Source organism: Bubalus bubalis, chromosome 7, assembly GCF_019923935.1.
Source record: "Bubalus bubalis isolate 160015118507 breed Murrah chromosome 7, NDDB_SH_1, whole genome shotgun sequence".
Classification (NCBI taxonomy): domain Eukaryota; kingdom Metazoa; phylum Chordata; class Mammalia; order Artiodactyla; family Bovidae; genus Bubalus; species Bubalus bubalis.
The window spans coordinates 96,890,416-96,912,889 of NC_059163.1; the positions used below are offsets into that span (position 1 = coordinate 96,890,416).

At 35.2% G+C, this 22,474-nt stretch overlaps 1 protein-coding gene across 7 annotated transcripts in view; it reads left to right on the top strand.

Annotated features, from left to right (window-relative positions):
- CENPE (centromere protein E) overlaps positions 1-22,474 on the top strand; it is an 81,362-nt gene that overhangs the window by 20,730 nt on the left and 38,158 nt on the right. For 5 of the 7 annotated variants that reach the window (XM_044946156.2, XM_025290343.3, XM_044946155.2 and 2 more), the window contains exons 15-26: positions 1,464-1,552; positions 3,039-3,206; positions 7,221-7,295; positions 7,513-7,632; positions 10,033-10,155; positions 10,242-10,407; positions 10,798-10,952; positions 11,444-11,758; positions 11,868-12,140; positions 12,292-12,450; positions 18,871-19,074; positions 21,026-21,184. In XM_044946156.2, the coding sequence (XP_044802091.2) occupies positions 1,464-1,552; positions 3,039-3,206; positions 7,221-7,295; positions 7,513-7,632; positions 10,033-10,155; positions 10,242-10,407; positions 10,798-10,952; positions 11,444-11,758; positions 11,868-12,140; positions 12,292-12,450; positions 18,871-19,074; positions 21,026-21,184 (2,006 nt within the window). The remainder of the gene's footprint in view (positions 1-1,463; positions 1,553-3,038; positions 3,207-7,220; positions 7,296-7,512; positions 7,633-10,032; positions 10,156-10,241; positions 10,408-10,797; positions 10,953-11,443; positions 11,759-11,867; positions 12,141-12,291; positions 12,451-18,870; positions 19,075-21,025; positions 21,185-22,474) is intronic. The other 2 variants (XM_025290347.3, XM_025290345.3) reach the window with 2 other exon arrangements.

A 22,474-nucleotide genomic window follows, 5' to 3' on the forward strand; every position in this document is an offset into this window, starting at 1 on the left:
CTGTGTTTACAACAGAAATCTGTTTCAGAATTGTCCCCAGCTTAGTTATAAGTATTTTTAGGGGCATTTTATTTATTTATTTTTTGCTGTGCTGACTTTTCTTTATTTTTTTTAATTAATTTATTTGAATTGGAGGCTAATTACTTTACAATATTGTAGTGGTTTTGCCGTACATTCACATGAATCAGCCATGGGTGTAAATGTGTTCGCCATTCTGAACCCCTTCCCACCTCCCTCCCCATCCCATCCCTCAGGGTCATCCCAGTGCACCAGCCCTGAGCACCCTGTCTCATTCATCAAACCTGGACTAGCGATCTATTTCACATATGATAATATACTTGTTTCAATGCTATTCTCAAAGCATCCCACGCTCGCCTTCTCCCACAGAGTCCAAAAGTTTGTTCTTTACATCTGTGTCTCTTGCTGTCTCACATATAGGGTCATTGTTACCATCTTTGTAAATTCCATATATATATGCCTTAATATACTATATTGGTGTTTTTCTTTCTGACTCACTTCACTCTGTATAATAGGCTCCAGTTTCATCTACCTCATTAGAACTGATTCAAATGCATTCTTTTTAATGGCCATGTAATATTCCATTGTGTGTATATACCACAGCTTTCTTATCCATTCATCTACTGATGGATATCTAGGTTGCTTCCATGTCCTGGCTATTGTAAACAGTGCTGTGATGAACATTGGGGTACACGTGTCTCTTTCAATTCTGGTTTCCTTGGTGTGTATGCCCAGCAATGGGATTGCTGGGTCGTATGGCAGTTCTATTTCCAGTTTTTAAGGAATCTCCACACTGTTCTCCATAGTGGCTGTATTAGTTTGCATTCCCACCAACAGTGTAAGAGGGTTCCCTTTTCTCCACACCCTCTCCAGCATTTATTGTTTGTAGACTTTTTGATAGCAGCCATTCTGACTGGCGTGAGATGGTACCTCATTGTGGTTTTGATTTGCCTTTCTCTGATAATGAGTGATGTTGAGCATCTTCTCATGTGTTTGTTAGCCATCTGTATGTCTTCTTTGGAGAAATGTCTGTTTAGGTCTTTGGCCCATTTTTTGATTGGGTCATTTATTTTTCTGGAATTGAGCTGCATGAACTGCTTGTATATTTTTGAGATTAATTCTTTGTCAGTTGCTTCATATGCTGTTATTTCTCTTAGGGGCATTTTTAAATCCACTTAAAATAATCAAATCTCAAATTTAGAATTTGCCCTTTTTATCTATACTGTACTAAGGATCCATGTATTTTATCACTTATTCTAACCAGTGATGTTAATTCACACAATAATACAAATGACCATATCTGTTTTTAATGTATTCTTGTCATTCATATAGTAAGTACATATTAGTTTGAGTTTATTACCTCTAATGAGAATTTTTTTAATCTTTGAGTTTTAAGAAGCTTAATAACATATTTATGGATAAATTTCTTTTCCCTATAATTATAGCTCTCTGTTCAGAGTCTGATATTTTCAGTAACACTGTTGATACATTGACTGAGATAGAATGGAATCCAGCAACAAAGCTACTAAGTCAGGTAATTTAAATGTATTTTGCAGAACATTATGCTTTTACTCTTTTTAAAACTCATTTGTTATTGGTGTTTATTGTTGTTGTAACACATTTCTAGCTCTCAGTTAATTTCAGTTACAGTTTTAGTTTCATTTAGGGCTTCCTGGGTGGCGCTAATAGTAAGGTGAAAGTTAAAGTTGCTCAGTCCTGTCCAATTCTTGGCAACCCCATAAACTATACAGCCCATGGAATTCTCCAGGTCAGAATACTGGAGTGGGTAGTCTTTCCCTTCTCCAGGGGATCTTCCCAACCCAGGGATCGAACCCAGGTCTCCCGCATTGGAGGCGGATTCTTTACCAGCTGAGCCACAAGGGAAGCCCAGTGGTAAAGAACTCACCTACCAATGCAGAATACTTAAGAGATGCAAGTTCAATTCCCTGGGTTGGGAAGATCCCCTGGCAACCCATTCTAGTATTCTTGCCTGGAGAATCCCAGGGACAGAGGACCCTGGTGGGCTACGGTCCATAGGGTCGCAAAGAGTCAGATGGAAGTGACTTAGTGACAATCCCCTAGGGATAAAAAGGGTTGACTTTTAGTGTCAGAATTCTCAGTTGTATATTAGAAGAATGATACATGTTAGGGAATGGTAAGATTGCCAGATAATACTGAAAATTAAAAATACGTGTCTATTGTCTTATCAAGAGTTTAAGAAATAAGGAATAGTATAATCAATACTATAGTAAGTTAAATTATATATTTACTTTCTAGGCTTTTAATGTTCAAAGAAATATAGTTTTACAAATGTATTTATTAAAGAAAATTTTATTTTCACTTTGGAGGAAAATTGCAGTGATTCTTGGGAATTATTATTACCATTAGCTGACCATTGCAACTAGTTTTAATTAGTTAAGTATTTAGACAAAGTGTTTGTGTGTCCCTAAAACATACTATAGAAGTTCAGTGTATTTTGAAAATCCTTGATGTTAGTTTTGTTTTTAACTCATGGTTTGACTCTCAAACAGTATAGAAAGGAAATATAGGAAAAACCTAGCAGCCACTAGAGTTTTAAAGATCAATAATCTCTGTTTCACTTCTTAAATTCAGAGATACGTGAGAAATAAAATAGTAGTCAGACAAGTTAAATTATCAGCTTTATAACTAACGAGTTTAAAGACCTGTATTCCATTTTATGAGCCCTACTCCTACTTTTGACTTGACTTTTCCAGTCAGGAACAGGCAGATCATTTGTTTATATGATCCTTTTTTTTTTTTCATCCTAACCCTTTCAAAATAGTCTTCTTCTATTCTGAGTTAGTTTACCAAAATTGCAGACCCTTTACCTTACTCTGTATCAAGCTGGACTGTTAAAAAGATATTGAAAAAGAAAATGGCCTGAACCACCAGATGATTCAAAGTTAAATTGATTATTTGATTAATCTAAATTTTAGTTAAGAAAACAAAGAACATATGATTAGACTTCTGACTTGAAATTTTGGTTTTGTTTACAATAGGAAAACTTAGAAAGTGAATTGAATTCACTTCGTGCTAACTATGATAACCTGGTACTAGACTATGAACATTTAAGAAGAGAAAATGAAGAAATGGAATTGAAATTAAAAGAAAAGAATGATTTGGATGAATTTGAAGCTCTAGAAAGAAAAGCAGAGAAAGATCAAGAGGTAAAGAATGTGGAAATGTGAAACTAAACTAAAAACACAAGTTTAAAGGAAGTATTCTCTTAAAAATATTTATTTCTAAACTTGAGATATTGAAGATGTACCTGTTTTCCACATATATACACAATTTAGAGAATTTAAGAAATAATTTATTTATATTATTTTAAAAATAGTTATATCATATTTGTTTCTCTTGTGCTTATGCACAAGAAGAAATTAAGAACATCTTTAGGAAGGTTTGGTGAATCTGCCTATTGATGGATTTGTCTTGAAGAAATTATTTCCTTATAATTTGTATATTAAAGTATTTAATTTGTTGAGCATATGAGAAGTGCTGCCTAGACTATAGCCATTTCCTTCTGAGACCAACATGAATTTTAATATCCAGCTGAATGTTTTCTATATGGATACTATCTATTAATGAATTTTGTTTTTTAGATAGTATATACCTAAATAACTGTGTGTAGTATTAGGCTACATGTTAAGCTAATGCAGAAGCCATCAGACTTTGGGACTTGGAAACTGTCCAAAAGATTCAAGAGATTTCTTAGTGTAGAGTCCTTAACCTAGAGTTCATAAACATTTTGAAATTATTTTATGGAATTTTGGAGTCCATATTCAGTTTTCTAGAGTAAGGATCCACAGCTACTATCAGACCTGGGACATGATCCTTTAGTGAAGTGAAAGTCTCTCAGTCATGTCCGCCTCTTTGCAACCCCATGGACTGTATAGTTCATGCAATTCTCCAGGCCAGAATACTGGAGTGGGTAGCATTTCCCTTCTCCAGGGGATCTTCCTAACCCTGGGATCGAACTCAGGTCTCCCCCGTTGCAGGTGGGTTCTTTACCAGCTAAGCCACAAGGAAGCCCGACATGATCCATGAATCCCCTTAAAAATGAGAGTCAGTGTTTTGGTGTACGTAAAATATGAGTTAATTTGTAGCTGCTTCTCAGATTTCTGTGTGGAGAGCCCAGAGGGACACAGTTCTTTTATCTCAGTTTCATAGTTTCTTACCTGTTTTTCTTTCTTAAGGAAAAAAGAATTCTGTGCCAAAAGTTCTACCTACAAACTGTAGTATATTTACTTCTATATCTCATAGGTATAGCCTGAGAGGCAAGAATCTGTAAGTTCTCCACAGAGTTCCATTTAACTTGTTTTAAAATTTTTGAATTCACAAAATGTAAAACATCATGAAAAGAAGAGTGGACTTCAACGTGTAATCTGAGTTTTATTGAGAGGGAAGTTCTAGTATCGTGTTTAAGAGCATGGTCTCTGGAGCAGACTAGCTGGAATGAAGCTCTAGTTTTGCTGTTTATTAGCTCACCACAAATTTGAGCCTGGCATGAATTGTGGGCAAGGCTTTGAGGAAGTCATCAAATCTCTCAGGGCTTACTTTTCTGTGTATCTTCCTTCTTGCAGTTAAATTGGGAGCTTTTCAAGTCCCCTTCTAATGCCAAAATCTTACCTAATTTTTTATATGTATCTTACAAATAATATGGTATAAAATTAACTTTGGGCAATTTATATCCAAAGTGTAGCAATAATGTCTCTAATTTTTCTTACATTAAATAAATATATTCCATTAATCATTAAAAGTGAACAAATTCACCGAATTAAATCACATACAGAAAGATTACAAAAATAACGCAGTCTCACATCTTGATTTTTTTTTTCCTTTTTACCATGAAAGGGATAAATAGTCCTATTCTCTTCATTTTCACTTGGACACACTTTGAAATTCTAGGTTCTGTGAAGTAACCTAAAAGTTTAAGTAATACAAACTTAATCTGTTCAAAGACAGTTTTACAATATCCATTCCATATTAAACTAAAACTGAAAGTCTGGGTGTAAGCAATGAAGTATTTTCTAAAACCTACGTTTTGGGGAAAAGTTTAGCCAAAAAGGAGTAAAAGTCAAATTACAGCCTTAGGACATGTGACCATTGTCCTGGCTTCTAAGGGTTTTGTCAAAAATCACTAAAGCTGTGGGTAATTTTCAAGTAAAGATACAGTAGTAAAGATATTTAAATAGTAATTTTAGAGAAAGGAATAAACAAGGTCAAGTATTACCATGATCAGGGAACAAGAGAAATTTCATTTCTCTACCAATTTTAGCTTGATTTAATTTTATAATTTTCACAACTTAGAGATATTTACGTTAATTAAATGTTTCATTTCACCTGCTAAAAATTACAGCTGAAATATGCAACATTTTTTATGTAGCTGTGGATTAACTTTGACCATATCATATACATTCTCTACTCTCTGCATTTTAAACAATATATCATTGGAAGAATAACTCATCTCTTTACCAAAGTTACTTAATCTTTTTCTGTTTATCTGAACCAGTACTTAAAATGAAGAGCAATTTCAAATGATAAGTAAAGGAATTTTTCCTCCTAAATATTTTCAAAACTTAAAGTTAAATATTTAGTTCTTCATTTCTGGCAAATGTGGTTTCCTTGCACAAAAGTTAGAGAAGAAAAGGTAAAAGAATCAGCCAATTTAAATTGTAACAATACAGATTAAAACTTTGCTGAACAGTGGGCTCGCCACTAATCACATGTGCCAGCCGAGCACTCGAAATGGGGCCAGTCTCTACTGACCTAAGTATGAAAAAAAGATGAAAAGTTACATGAATTTTTTAATACTGATTACATGAAGTAAAATAGTTATATTTATTAGATTAAATTATATTAAGGGGCTTCCCCGATGGCTTGGTGGATAAAGCATCTGCCTGCAGTGCAGGAGCCACAGGAGACTTGGGTACAGTCCTTGTGTTGGGAAGATCCCCTGGAGGAGGAAATGGCAACCCACTCCAATATCCTTGCCTAGAAAATCCCATGGACAGAGGAGCCTGGAAGGCCACAGTCCAAAGTGTCACAAAGAGTCAGACACAACTGAGCTTGAGCACGGCATGGCTAATTATATTAAAATTAATTCTACCTATTTCTTTTTACTTTTAATAGTGGCTACTAGAAAATTTTTAATTATAAATTTGGCTCATATTATATTTCTACTGAATAATGCTGACCTAAAATAGAAAAATGTCAAACTAGCAGTAGTCTGAAATCTAAAACTAGATAGGACTGAGTTATTCATCCAGAAAATTTTATTTAAATGAGATGCTATTTTTGTAAGTCCCTTATATTTGACTAGAAGTTACTTTTACTCTCTAATGACTCATCTGATTATGAAGATTAAGGAACTCTAAGGGATAATACATTTATCTTTGTTAAACTATAGTTTACTTGTTTTGAACACTAAAGTTTCTGGTACTTAAATATTTAATGCTGCAGATATTTCAATAAAAAAGAAACTTCAATAGAAATTCTCATATCTTTAAGTAATCTTTATACTATTAGACAGTTGAACAGTATAAAGCAGTAACACCATCTTTCCAGTATTTCCTGTAGAATAAACCAACAAGGTAATATTTCATAATCCCATACATATCTCTGTAGCTTTGGTGAACAGTAAAATATTATAAAGGTACCACTTAAAACTGTCATAATCCAAAACGAAATTTCAAGTCACAACTCATTAAAAGTATGCCAGTATAAAGCTAGGGGGATAATTTATCAAAAGAGAGAAAAACCTTATAAAATAAATACATTTTTGCACTTAACCCAAAACAAAAATCTATTAAAAGTATGTTTTTTATAGAGTTTGATTACCACTATGTCTTCTACAAATGGTGGGTGCTAATTTGCTTTTGACGTTATTGTAGCTTGATTAACAGATGATGTAGCTATTTTGGGGTCATGCTTAGGCTTTTTTTCTTTTTTCTTATTTGTTTGTAGGGCTTGGGGATTTTTTTGTTTGGCTGGAGAGTTTGGGGTTTTATTTGTTTATTTTTAAATAACGAGGTGCTTTGTTGCAGTAGCTTGAACAGTTGCTTTCCCAGTCCTTCTTGCTGTGTTGGGTGATTCTAGAGCGGTGAATGAATGCTATCTTTTTTTTTTTTTGCTTTATTAACTGTTGGTTTGCTCTGTTGCCTGTTCACATGCTCTTACAGATGCAACTAATTCATGAAATTTCCAACTTAAAGAATTTAGTTAAGCATGCAGAAGTATATAATCAAGATCTTGAGGTGAGCATTTATGTTGATATTTCTATTGATAAGGAGCCCAAACTGTAAAACATCTATGTAATTAAATATGATTTCAGAAAATAGAGGGAATTATATTTTTAAAATCTCAACTCTGAATTTTGCTATCTACTGATTTAAACTATTAAATGTAAGTTCTTTTTAATTCCTTAAAATTGAAACCCATTTAAATTGTATCATTCTCCTTTAAATGTTTTAGAATGAACTAAGTTCAAAAGTAGAGCTGCTTAGAGAAAAGGAAGACCAGATTAAGAAGCTACAGGAATACATAGAGTCTCAGAAGTCAGAAAATATAAAAATGGACTCGTCATACTCAGCGGTAAAAGTCAGATTTATTTTGTTGTATCATCATTTTGACATTTGTAGTTATACTATCATCATCATTGCACATATTTATACTGAGCCTACTCTGTGCTGGGCATTGTTCTAGTTGTTTTAAGTATAGTATTTTATTTAATCCTGTGAGAGAGGCACAATTAATATCATTTCCATTTTATGGATAAAAATCAGAGTTAAGAATACTGTCCTTCAATCGAATGTAAATAAGTTAGTGATGAACTTCCATTCAGTTCAGTTCATTTCAGTCGCTCAGTCGTGTCCGACTCTTTGCGACCCCATGAATCGCAGCACGCCAGGCCTCCCTGTCCACTCAGACTCACGTCCATCAAGTCGGTGATGCCATCCAGCCATCTCATCCTCTGTCGTCCCCTTCTCCTCCTGCCCCCAATCCCTCCCAGCATCAGAGTCTTTTCCAATGAGTCAACTCTTCGCACGAAGTGGCCAAAGTACTGGAGTTTCAGCTTTAGCATCATTCCTTCCAAAGAACACCCAGGGCTGATCACCTTCAGAATGGACTGGTTGGAACTCCTTGCAGTCCAAGGGACTCTCAAGAGTCTCCTCCAACACCACAGTTCAAAAGCATCAATTCTTCGGTGCTCAGCTTTCTTCACAGTCCAACTCTCACATCCATACATGACCACTGGAAAAACCATAGCCTTGACTAGCGGACCTTTGTTGGCAAAGTAATGTATCTGACTTCTATTAAAAATCAGTGATTAAAAATTTTTTTAATGTTTTTCAATTGCTTTATACAAATGCATGGAGAGATATATAATCAGTATCTTCAGGTAAGCACTTGACATTGGTTAGTAATTAGAACTATAAAACATGTAATTGAGCATGATTTCATAAATTACATTAATTTTATTTCATTTATATATATATATTAATGCATTCTCATAATGAAGTAACTATTTTAACAGTTTGATATTTTTCAGAAACTGTAGCTATAGGTTATTTTGGTCAGTATAAGATCGTCCCATTAAACAGTACTGAATCTTATGGTGGAATTAGCTTTTTTTTTCTATTTTCTTTCAATTCACTTATTACTTCAATAAAGTATTAGTTGAATTCTAGTTTTTAACTCTCTTTTTAAAAGGCAGCAATTTCTAGCCAAAAATTTTAGATTATTAGCTGCTATTGTTCTTCTTTTGTTTGCACATGAGTTTTTCTGAGTACTTTTTGTTATCTTCTGTTGGTACTCTTTTATTACCGTTTGTTAATGGCAAGTGATCTTTTTGAAAGTGTTCTTATTGTTCTAAGGTCCTGGAGAGAAGGACACTTTCATATAATCCTGGCGTGTCTATTGATAGAATAACAATTCCCCCCACCGCCACCTTTTTTTCTTAATTTTTTTGGCTGTGCTACATGGCATGTGGGATCTCAGTTCCCCAACCAAGGATCAGATCCAGGCACCCTGCATTGGAAGCTTGGAGTCCCAACCACTGGACTGCCAGGGATGACCTTGCCCATTTTTTTAATTGTTGTTTATTTCTTTCTCTTTATTCATCCAGTTCATTGATTCATGCATGCACCCATTAATATTTTGCCAAGGACATATGGTTGAATTCATGTATAGCTAAAGTCATGTTAAAATGCCACGTCTTTCTAAAAATGAGCTAAATTCTTTTTCATATTTATCAGTCATTTCCTTTTTCTCTTCTGTGAGTTGCCTATTCATATCCTTTCTCTATTTTTCTACTGAATTATTTATCTTTTTTTAAATTTGTGATTAAACATCCTTAATTTTAATTATTAACTTCTCACCTGTCATGTTTTGCAGAGAGTAACTTAAAAAAAAAAAAAAAGACCTCCCTAGCATTCCAGTGGTTAAAACTCCACACTTACACATCAGGGGGCACAGGTTCAATCCCTGGTAGGGGGACTAAGATCCCACTTGACCTGCAGCATGACCAAAACAAAACATAAAAAAAGGGTAAAGCAAAAAATAAAAATACATAGAAAACTTTAACAGGCTAGGTGAGAAACAATTATGTTATCCTTTTTAAACAATAGCAGAATTACTACAGTACTTCTACATGATGCATGTATAATTTTAAAACATAGCTAGAATTTTTTTTTTTAATTTTTCTCTTTTGGCTGTATTACATGGTTTGTAGGATCTTAATTCCCTGACCAGGGGTCAAACCCAGGCCCTGTCAATGAAAGCATTGAATCCTAACCACTAAACCCCTTAAAATTCCCTAAAATATTTTTATTATGAAAAATGTTATTCATTTTTATCTATTCTAAAAATACATTTGGTAATTTGCATATTGTAATCATTTTTCATTTCTTAGGAATAACATACATGTATATATTGGCTTTTCCAAATCTAACAAAATTAGATTTCACTAAATCCTTTTTGTCATGTGTAAAGGAAAACACTGAAGACCTAAAACAAATGAAACAGACTCTGCTTGATGTCGAAACTGTAGCTCTTGACGCTAAGAGAGAATCAGCCTTTCTTAGAAGTGAAAATCTAAAGCTGAAAGAGAAAATGGTGAGTGATTTTTATAATATTTACAATAACAGTTGAAATTCATTTCACAGTACATTTCTGTGAATTTACAGTGTTTCTCTCAATAGAAAGAACTTGCAAGTACATGCAAGCAGATGGAAAATGATACTCAGTTATATCAAAGTCAGTTGGAGGCAAAAAAGAAAATGCAAGTTGATCTGGAGAAAGAATTACAATCTTCTTTTAATGAAATAACAAAACTCACCTCCCTTATAGATGGCAAAGTTCCAAAAGGTATTTTATCATTTCAGACTTACCTCTTTGCAAATCTGTCTTTGTATAGAACAATACCTAAAAGATTTTGCAGCTGTATTCCAGTGATTAAAAATCCATTATTCTCTGGTGTTTTTAATTGCTTAATGTTAAATGTTACTGTCATTTGGTATCAGAATTTATAAACGTTAAATCATTTCTATCAGACATTAAATCAGAAGAGTTTAAAAATTATTTCTCAAATAAATTGAACCCAATCTTGGACAAGGTGATTAACTATTGGATTAACTATTTACCAATACTGACTCTTTCTTTAATAAATTTTATACAATCTGATTAAATAATCTACATGCATAATTTAGATTGACCCAATAATTGCAAGCTGTTTTAAACTTACTAAAAATTTTCTAGATTTTCTGTCTAATATGGAATTGGAAAGGAAAATAACCCATCTGCAGAAAGAATTGAATAAAGCAGTCGAAGAAAATGAAACTTTGCATAATGAAGTTAATTTGCTGTCAGAATTGAAATCTTTACCTTCAGAAGTAGAAATGCTAAGGAAAGAGGTAAACATATTTTTAAGAAAACAACTCATGAAATAAAAACCTTTGCGAAGTACTTTAAATATTTTGCCATAATTTATTATAAAGTGCCAGGCAAGAGACTATAAATGTTTGATTCGGTTTGTTAGCAATAGAAATACAAGTAAAATTCTAGGAAAAATCATGCAATGCCTGCCTCATCAGAAAGACAGAAAACATTTTAAAATGATAGGTAAGGATTTAAAGACACATCCTGATTGTGTTTCTACTGAGTGTCCTTCTGTGTGCAATTCTTATTAGAACCAGAGATTAGAAAGCAAAGCTTTGAAAGTAAACAGGATAGTATGTGTTAAAGAGATATAACAAGAAAAATATTGCCATTCCTCAATCAAACCTTTGTTTAATTTCAGTGTCTTTGGTGGGGAGGCAGTAAGGCAAAGAAAGCTTTTTTCCTCAAAACTGGTCAACTATATCATATCTTGCTTTCATAGTTAAGTTTTCTTTCTTTTCCATAGATACGTGATAAATCTGAAGAGCTCTATATAGTAACATCAGAAAAAGACAAATTGTCTTCTGAAGTAATTGATAAGGAAAGTAGAATTCAAGGTTTACTTAAAGAAATCGGGAGCACTAAAAATGACCTACCAACTCCCCAGTTGAGTTGTGAAAGCACTGATCAAGAATTCCAAGATGTTAAAAATCACCATATTGAATTTGAGCAAAAGTATAAAATGGTCCTTGAAGAAAATGCAAAATTGAATCAAGAAATAGGAAATCTCTCTAAAGAAGCTGAAGAACTTGGGTTAAATTTGGAGGCTTTGAAGGCAGAGGTTAGTGCAGGACATCCTCTAGGGAAATGATCTTTGTTCTGGGGTTTTGCTTCCATATATATGTCGCAGAATGATCTGCTTTTCACATTTATTTTTTCTTGTCTTACAGCTCTCTCACAAAACCCAAGAACTACAACAAAAAACAACTGAGAATCAAGAAAGATCAAAGGAAGTGGAAGAGCTGAAGAAACAATTAGAAAGTAGGGATTCTAGGCTGCAAATGGTAGAAAAGGAAAAAACACTGATTACTGAGAAATTTCAACAAACATTAGTAGAAGTAAAAACCTTAACCCAAGAAAAAGATGATCAAAAACAACTCCAAGAGAGCCTACAAACTGAGAGGGACCAACTCAAAAGTGACATTCAGGATACTATAAATATGGTAAGGTTTTGACTGAACTTTTGAAATCTTAGAGCCTCTTTAAAAACCTTTCAGAAGCCATCATTTATTATTTACGATCAAGCAGTAACTGTAAAATTATTTTCATTGTTTCATATTCTAATGAAAATTATTTTCTATTTCTCTGACAAAGAATATAGACACCCAGGAACAGCTACGAAATGCACTTGAGTCTTTGAAACAACACCAAGAAACAATTAACATGCTAAAAATGAAAATTTCTGAGGAAACTTCCAAGAATTTGCATATAGAAGAAAACTTAGAAAAAACTAGGGATGAATTTCAGGAAAAGGTAAGGAGTGTTTCTGGTCAAAGTTATCATAAAACCTTGACACTTAAGTATATAACCTTAACCTCAAACACTAAAGTATATAATGGTAATCTCAATGGTTATTATTCACAGTAGTAATAACTCAGAATAATTTACATGCTTAAGCCTAATGTCTTTGAAATAACTTCAAATATAACTGCTTACCATCAGTTTGAAAAGGAAAAGACAAAAAATACTAATTCAGATTTTGAGCTGACCTTTTTTCTGAGACCTGATATAATTTGCACATCTTCAAAACTCACTGAACTCTAAGAGTGTGAGAAAGATTCTGTGCTTATTATGGCTAAAATATTTGTTTTATGTTGGATTTTGTATACTTTATGTTTGTTTAGAGTTTGCTATAGAATCAACCTGTATATCGTGTTTGTGCCTATTTCTAGGGTTTGGGCCTTAATTTTACTCGTAGGTGCTTAAATCTTACCTTAATTCATTCTGGATAGTAAGATTCATTTTGCCCTGAGACTTTAGGAGAAAAACCACTTTAAAAAAAATAATACCTAAATGATTATTCAATCAGTTACAAATTTAATTATATGCATTGGGATGCTAATGGTGATTTTTTTATAGGGAGGCATATTAGTCTGCTAGGGCTGCCATAACAAAATATCACAGACTGTTTGTAAACTATGTGTTTATCTTTGCAGAAATGTCTGTTCAAGTTTTTGCCCATTTTCAAGTTGGTTTTTTGTTGTTGTAAGAATTCTATTTTTTGGATATTAACCCTTTATCAGTTTTATGTTTTGCAAGTATTTTCTCCCATTTCATAGGTTGTCTTTTCACTCTATTGATTGTGTCCTCTGATGCACAGAAGTTTTAAATTTTTATACAGTTTAAGTTAGCTTCTTTTCTCCCCCTTCTGCCCTGACATACAATATTCCGGTGCTGGAAAAGGAGCTTTCTCTTCTCTCTCCTATGCTTAAGGCCTTTCACTTCTTCTATTATCTCATGTTCTCAGCTTATCTGTAATTTGGATCAACCGTGGGCCAAAGATTCTTGACCTTGATTTGAAGTTTGTAACTTCTGCTTTTGTAAGGGGAAGGTTTTTTGAATAGTTTATTTAGAATAAGATATAACAATGTATATCTGCTTTAAAACTAATGCAATAATAGTGCCCCATGAGAAGGAGGCCTAGAGAAGGAAATGGCAACCCACTCCAATATTCTTGCCTGGAGAATTCCACGGACAGAGGAGTCCATGGCGTCACAAAGAGTTGGACATGACAGAATGACTAACATACACACACATGAGGAGACAATAAATGAGAAGTGAGGAAAGTTATACTCATTGGGACCACCTGGCTTCTGTAGTATTATGTTCATGCTAGAAGCTTCCATGGTGACAAAGAGTCTAATGGGATTTTCGGCACCATTCTGTTTATTAGAGGTCTTGAAGTCTGGGCGGGAAGGCTGAGATCACCTTGGTCCAGTGATAACCATATTCATGCTGGAATCACCCATGTAAATAAAAGAGAGGGTCCAGGAGTCTCCTGGGACCCCTCTGTTCTAGGCACCACAGAGGTCTATTAGTAGGTATGTCAGAAATCCTCTTGGAGTGCCCATTTTCAACCTACTTGATGTCTCTCTCTTTGGAAATGCAGTTTCTCTAGTGTGTCTCAACAGAAATTAAATTTTACTCATAACCACAGTAGCTGAAATATTTCCTAGTCTGAGTTCAGTTTTGAAATGTACCTTGGTTATCAGAATACTTTGTCTCCATCTTCTTTGTCTTTGTAGATATTTCTTTGTTGAGGAGTAAAGATTCAGATGGAGAAGGCAATGGCAACCGACTCCAGTACTCTTGCCTGGAAAATCCCATGGACGGAGGAGCCTGGTGGGCTGCAGTCCATGGGGTCGCTAAGAGTCAGACACCACTGAGCAACTTCACTCTCACTTTTCACTTTCCTGCATTGGAGAAGGAAATGGCAACCCACTCCAGTGTTCTTGCCTGGAGAATCCCAGGGACAGGGAAGCCTCGTGGGCTGACGTCTATGGGGTCACACACAGTCGGACACGACTGAAGTGACTTAGCAGTAGGAGCAAAGATTCAGGAGTGCGAATTATAGTATCTGACAAACTGCTCCCAAAGGCCATATGTTCCCCACCTTAAGTTCTCATACAGTTAGCTCCATGGTGTGCAACATTGTCAGAAGCTCATGAGTATTGCCAGCACTTAAGAGGGTAACTAAACAAAGGATGGTTTGTCCTTATTCACTCTAGAGAACAAAGAAACTACTAAAAATACTAATTTGAAGTTTACATAATAGTATGGGAAAATGCATATGATCTACATGAAAAAGAAAAGCTACAATGAATCCTATATATGTAAATTAATTATGATTGCTATGTTTTTAAAAAGTTTATGGAAAACACTGGGATGAAATATTCCAGAATTCTAATAGTGGTTGTGTTGGTGATATTGATGATATTTTTTCTCTTCATTTTTCAGATTTTTTTCTAACATTAATTATAGATCTTTATAAAAACCTTTAAGACATATGTGACCAGTATGGAGTTGAATATTTATTAGACTAGTATAAAGCTATATAGTCACACCTAATTTCATGCCAACAATTGTGATGTTAGTCTTAGTCTCCTTTTACCAGGGACTTCACATTTTAAGTTACATTTGGTTAAGACTTATTATGGATAAATGAATTTATATAATGTGCTTTTCTTAAGCAGTAATTGAAAATTATATATTGAGAAAAGATGAATTATACTATTATAATGTGAGATATATTTCTACCAAAATTACTTTGCCCTCTACATGTATACTTACAATGGTGCATACTTACTATTGTAAGTAAGTATGCATTACCTCTGAAAATGAAAGTTGGGAATAATTCTTATTGGGAATAGGGAATGATTTCCAGCTTTTAAGGAAAGAAATAAAATGATAGAGCCCAAAGTAGCTTACTTTTTCATAAAATCTGGTTAACCCATCATACATAAAGATAATTGTTATATCTATACCTGTTTCAATTAAGTTCAGTTCAGTCGCTCAGACATGTCCGACTCTTTGCAACCCCATGATGCATAATGCCAGGCCTCCCTGTCCATGACCAACTCCCGCAGTTTATTCACTCATGTCTGTCAAGTTGGTGATGCCATCCAGCCATCTCATCCCCTGTCGTCCCCTTCTCCTCCTGCCCCCAATCCCTCCCAGCATCAGAGTCATTACCAGTGAGTCAACTCTTCACATGAGGTGGCCAAAGTATTGGAGTTTCAGCTTTAGCATCAGTCCTTCCAATGAACACCCAGGACTGATCTCCTTAGAATGGACTGGTTGGATCTCCTTGCCGTGCAAGGGACTCTGAAGAGCCTTCTCCAACACCATAGTTCAAAAGCATCAATTCTTCAGCACTCAGCTTTCTTCACAGTCCAACTCTCACATCCATGCATGACTACTGGAAAAACCATAGCCTTGACTAGATGGACCTTTGTTGGCAAAGTTACGTCTCTGCTTTTGAATATGCTATCTAGGTTGGTCATAACTTTCCTTCCAAGGAGCAAGTGTCTTGTTAATTTCATGGCTGCAATCACCATCTGCAATGATTTTGGAGCCCCCAAAGATAAAGTCTGACACTGTTTTCACTGTTTCCCCATCTATTTCCCATGAAATGATGGGACCAGATGCCATGATCTTCGTTTTCTGAATATTGAGCTTTAAGCCAACATTTTCACTCTCCTCTTTCACTTTCATCAAGAGGCTTTTTAGTTCCTCTTCACGTTCTGCCATAAGGGTGGTGTCATCTGTATATCTGAGATTACTGATACTTCTCCCGGCAATCTTGATTCCAGATTGTGCTTCTTCCAGCCTAGCGTTTCTCATGATGTACTCTGCATATAAGTTAAATAAGCAGGGTGACAATATACAGCCTTGACATACTCCTTTTCCTATTTGGAACCAGTCTGTTGTTCCATGGCCAGTTCGAACTGTTGCTTCCTGACCTGCATATACGTTTCTCAAGAGGCAGGTCAGGTGGTCTGGTATTCCCATCTCTTTCAGAATTTTCCACAGTTTATTGTGATCCACACAGTCAAAGGCTTTGGCATAGTCAATAAAGCAGAAATAGATGTTTTTCTGGAACTCTCTTGCTTTTTCGATGATCCAGCAGATGTTGACAATTTGATCTCTGGTTCCTCTGCCTTTTCTAAAACCAGCTTGAACATCAGGAAGTTCACGGTTTATGTACTGCTGAAGCCTGGCTTAGAGAATTTTGAGCATTACTTTACTAGTATGTGAAATGAGTGCAATTGTGCAGTAGTTTGAGCATTCTTTGGCATTGCCTTTCTTTGGGATTGGAATGAAAACTGACCTTTTCCAGTCCTGTGGCCACTGCTGAGTTTTCCAAATTTGCTGGCATATTGAGTGCAGCACTTTCACAGCATCATCTTTCAGGATTTGAAATAGCTCCACTGGAATTCCATCGCCTCTATTAGCTTTGTTTGTAGTGATGCTTTCTAAGGCCCACTTGACTTCACATTCCAAGATGTCTGGCTCTAGGTGAGTGATCACACCATCGTGATTATCTGGGTTGTGAAGATCTTTTTTGTACAGGTCTCCTGTGTATTCTTGCCACCTCTTCCTAATATCTTCTGCTTCTGTTAGGTCCATACCATTTCTGTCCTTTATCAAGCCCATCTTTGCATGAAATAGTCCCTTGATATCTCTAATTTTCTTGAAGAGATCTCTAGTCTTTCCCATTCTGTTGTTTTCCTCTATTTCTTTGCATTGATCGCTGAGGAAGGCTTTCTTCTCTCTCTTTGCTGTTCTTTGGAACTCTGCATTCAGATGCTTATATCTTTCCTTACCTCCTTAGCTTTTCGCTTCTCTTGTTTTCACAGCTATTTGTAAGGCCTCCCCAGACAGCCATTTTGCTTTTTTGCATTTCTTTTCCATGGGGATGGTCTTCATCCCTGTCTCCTGTACAATGTCACAAACCTCCATCCATAGTTCATCAGGCACTCGATCTGTCAGATCTAGTCCCTTAAATCTATTTCTCACTTCCACTGTATAATCATAAGGGATTTGATTTAGGTCATACCTGAATGGTCTAGTGGTTTTACCTAATTTCTTCAATTTAAGTCTGACTTTGGCAATAAGGAGTTCATGGTCTGAGCCACAGTCAGCTCCTGGTCTTGTTTTTGGTAACTGTATAGAGCTTCTCCATCTTTGGCTGCAAGGAATATAATCAGTCTGATTTCAGTGTTGACCATCTAGTGATGTCCATGTATAGAGTCTTCTCTTGTGTTGTTGGAAGAGGGTGTTTGCTATGACCAGTGCATTCTCTTGGCAAAACTCTATTAGCCTTTGCCCTGCTTCATTCCGTATTCCAAGGCCAAATTTGCCTGTTACTCCAGGTGTTTCTTGACTTCCTACTTTTGCATTCCAGTCCCCTATAATGAAAAGGATATCTTTTTGGGGTATTAGTTCTAAAAGGTCTTATAGGTCTTCATAGAACAGTTCATCTTCAGCTTCTTCAGCATTACTGGTCAGGACATAGACTTGGATTACTAAGATATTGAATGGTTTGCCTTGTAAATGGACAGAGATCATTCTGTTGTTTTTGAGATTGTATCCAAGTACTGCATTTTGGACTCTTTTGTTGACCATGATGGCTACTCGATTTCTTCTGAGGGATTCCTGCCCGCAGTAGTAGATATAATGGTCATCTGAGTTAAATTCACCCATTCCAGTCCATTTTAGTTTGCTGATTCCTAGAATGTTGATGTTCACTCTTGCCATCCCCTGTTTGACCACTTCCAATTTGCCTTGATTCATGGACCTAACATTCCAGGTTCCTATGCAATATTGCTCTTTACAGCATCGGACCTTGCTTCTATCACCAGTCACATCCACAACTGGGTATTGTTTTTGCTTTGACTCCATCCCTTCATTCTTTCTGGAGTTATTTTTCCAGTGATCTCCAGTAGCATATTGGGCACCTACCAACCTGGGGAGTTCCTCTTTCAGTATCCTATCATTTTGCTTTTTCGTACTGTTCATGGGGTTCTCAAGGCAAGAATACTGAAGTGGTTTGCCATTCCCTTCTCCAGCGGACCACATTTTGTCAGCTGTTTAGGTAGTTCTTATTAGTGATCAGGCACAAGAGCACACACTGGAGCCAGAGCATTGGGTTCAAAACCTGGTTATTCATCTCTGAGTGACCTAGGGCAAGTGACCTATCCTCTCTGGGATTATTTCCTCATCTGTCAAATGGAGATAATAATAGTACCGGCCTCATAAAGCTATAGTGAAGATTAAATATGTCAATATATGAAAATATTGCCTGATATATAAGTAATATGTGTTGGCTGTTTTTATTATTATTATTAAAAGTATTGTTAACTAAGAAACTCTACTGTATTTATATTTTAGATGGTTGGCATAGATAAAAGCCAAAATTTGGAAACCACAAAAACCCAAGCTGTGATCACAGATGCTGAGGCTAATGAGCTAACTGAGCAACAGAGAAAGATATTTTCTTTGATACAGGAGAAAAATGAACTGCAACAAATGTTAGAGAGTATTACAGCAGAAAAGGAACAGCTGAAGACTGACCTAAGAGAAAACATTGAAATGGTAGGATTAAGCACTGTATACTTTGCAGCACGTTTTCGTCCTTGTGTATTTTAGACTTTTACAGTTTTATTGAGGTATATCTTACATGCCATGTGATAAATGTAACAGATGCAAGTATACAGTCTGATGACTTTTGACAAATATCTCTACTGTGGACTTTCAGTTTTCATCAGGACGTGGAACATCACCCCCGAATGTTCCCTTGACCCCTGATCTACTCAATCCCAATCTTAACCTCTGCCCCATGTAGTCACTATCTTTATGGTTTTTACCTTAATCACTTTGTCTCTTGTAGAAATTCATACAAATAGAATCACATGGCATACACTCTTTTGTGTCTTCTTTCTGTGTGTGCATGCTAAGTTGCTTCAGTCGTGTCCGACTCTTTGCAACCTACGGACCATAGCCTACCAGGCTCCTCTGTCTGTGGGATTCTCCAGGCATGAATACTGGAGTGAGTTCCCCTGCCCACCTCCAGGGAATCTTCCCGACCCAGGGATTGAACCCTTGTTTCTTATGTCTCCTACATTAGCAGGCAAGTTCTTTATCACGAACGCCACCTGGGAAGCCCATGTCTTCTTTCTAGTCTCCTGCTTATTGCTGGGTAGCATTCCATTGTTGGAAAGGCTACAATTTGTTTAGACTTTCTCCTACTGGTGGAAATTTAGATTCTCTTCACTATTTGGCTATTTTGAATAACGATGCTGTAAACATTCATAAACAAATATTTTTATGGAGATTTTTTTTTTACATCTCTAGGATAAATATCTAAATGAAATAGCTGGATCATAGGGAGATGTATATTTAACTTGCTGAAAATTTACTAGATTGATTTCCAAAGTAGTTGTACCATTTTATATTTCTATCAGCAAATTAAAAGAATTCTGGTGACTCCACATCCTCACCAACACTTCACAGTATTGATGTGTTTAATGTTAACCATTCTGTTGGGCGTGTGCCTCATTGTTTTCATTGGCCTTTCCCTAATGACTAAAGATATTGGACATCTTTTCATGCTTACTAGCATGAGATTGCTTATTGGCCATTGTTTATCTTTTTATAAATTATTTGTTGTGTCTGTGATATGTAATACTTCTCAGTCTACAGATCTTTTCCATATTTTCTTAAATTTGTTCCTAAATGTTTCTCTTTTATATATGCTGTTGCAATTTTTTTACTTCATTTTTAATTGTTTATTGTTAATGTTTGCCAATATTTGCAAACCTACTTTAGTATTTTTTTCTAAATTTAGAGGCAATATAATGTACCTAGAATGAAATTAATGTTTTGAGAAGTTTGCTATGGATCACAGTAGCACCTGACCTTCTGTGTGGTTTTCTGTGTTTCTTGGGATTGTCTGTTTGGTTAGAATTATTGACTGTAAGTAACAATACAGATAAAAGTCATATTCATTTATCAGTCTCTGGCTTGAGATGCTTTTGTGACTTAAGAATGTTAAGTATTCTTAAGAATACTTAAGAATATTACTGTTTAAGCTTAATAACTTGGATTAGTCCACCTCATGCTACCAAACAGTACTGTCATTTTGACCTTGCTATTAAGCAATGTGTAAAATCAAAGCTATTCCAGCATATGAAAAGACCATAACCATATTTAGATAGATAAATAAGTGTCTCATATTATCTGTTGTCAACAAAAGCTTGAAAGTGTCTTTTGGTTTGGGGGTAGAAAATGAGCAAATCTCTCATGATAAAATACTAAACCCAGTTCTGATTCTCATGATAGGAATGTAAGGTGAGCAATGAAGAAACAGTATTTAAAAAATCAGATTGTTGGCATTTATATGATTAAAGACTCACTTTTTAAATTAATCTTTTCCAGTATAGTTTGCCATGATCTCTTCATTTTTTGGCTAAATTCTGATTTTTACCTGATTTCTTAAATGTAAGTGAGTATTATTTTGATCTCAACTTTTTAAAAAAAATTCTAGACCATTGAAAACCAGGAAGAATTAAGATTCCTTGGAAACGAACTTAAAAAACAACAGGATATTGTTGCACAAGAAAAGAACCATACCATTAAGAAAGAAGAAGAGCTTTCTAGGACCTGTGAAAAACTATCAGAAGTTCAAGAAAAGCTAAAGGAAAAGGTGACTTTTTAAAGTTATCTTCCTGGTCATTTTTCCTGACTAAATTTTGTACTTATATAATAAATTTGATTCCAGCAAACCTAAATTCCAGAAATAACCTCTCAGATGAACAGATCTTAATGGACAATATTTTGGACAGTTTCAACTCCTACTGAGATGTTAACCGACATCCTTTGTGATGAGTATATTATTTTGGAGTCTTTATATGGGGGAAGGCCTTCATTATTCTAAACAAGTCATTTGATAAATTCATTCATCAAGTGCTTATTGAGCACTGCTGTAGCCAGGCACTCTTCTGGGCTCTTGAGATACATTGGTCAACAAAACAAAGATTCTGCCCTTGTGGAGATGCATTAGTCATGCCCTGAAAATGTGAGACTCATCTCTACAGTCAGCCCTCTGTATCTGCAGGTTCTGCATCCATGGATTCAACTAGCCACGGATCAAAAATATTCAGAGGAAAAATACAGAAAGTTCCAAAAACTGAAACCCAAAATTGCCACACTTGGGCAACTATTTACATAGCATTTATATTGTATTCAGTACCATATGTAATCTAGATATGAGTTAAAGTATATGAGAGGATGTGTTTAGGTTATATACAAATAGTTGTCATTTTATAAAAGGGACTTGAGCATTCATGGATTTTGATAACAGCAGAGGTCCTGGAACTACTCTTCCGTGGGTAACAAGGGATGACTATATTATCACTTAGATATTGTCAATAAGATGCTATTGTAAAATTTGTAGACAAGCCTAAGACTCTCGTAATAATTATATTCCCCAAGTAATTCTAAAATGCACCCACTGAGATCTTTCTGTATATTCTAGAAGCAGTATCACATTCATTACAGATAATATATAGTGATTTCCATTGCGCTTCTGTATATTTTTTCCTAATATGGATTCTCTTAATTCTCATCCCTTTTACTATAACCTAATTGAATATGTTAAAACCTAATTTCTATTTCATATTCCTCCTAAAGGAGGGAAATCATTGAGCTTATGTAAAAGTTAATACTTCATTGTTTGTTTGGGCCACTTCATATGGCCCTCACTAGAAATGGAAGTAAATTATTCAAGTTCTTAAGAGACGTGGCATTATAGTTATTTGGCACAGTGATGTCTGCATATTTAATTAATCTCTTTTGTTTTTTAGTTTTTCTCATTTTCACATTCTTCCTTGATTAACCTAGTGGCACTACATTAGTTTCCTAGGGCTTTTGTATCAAATTACCATAAACTTGATGGCTTAAAACAACAAGGATTTATTCTTTCACAGTTCTGCAT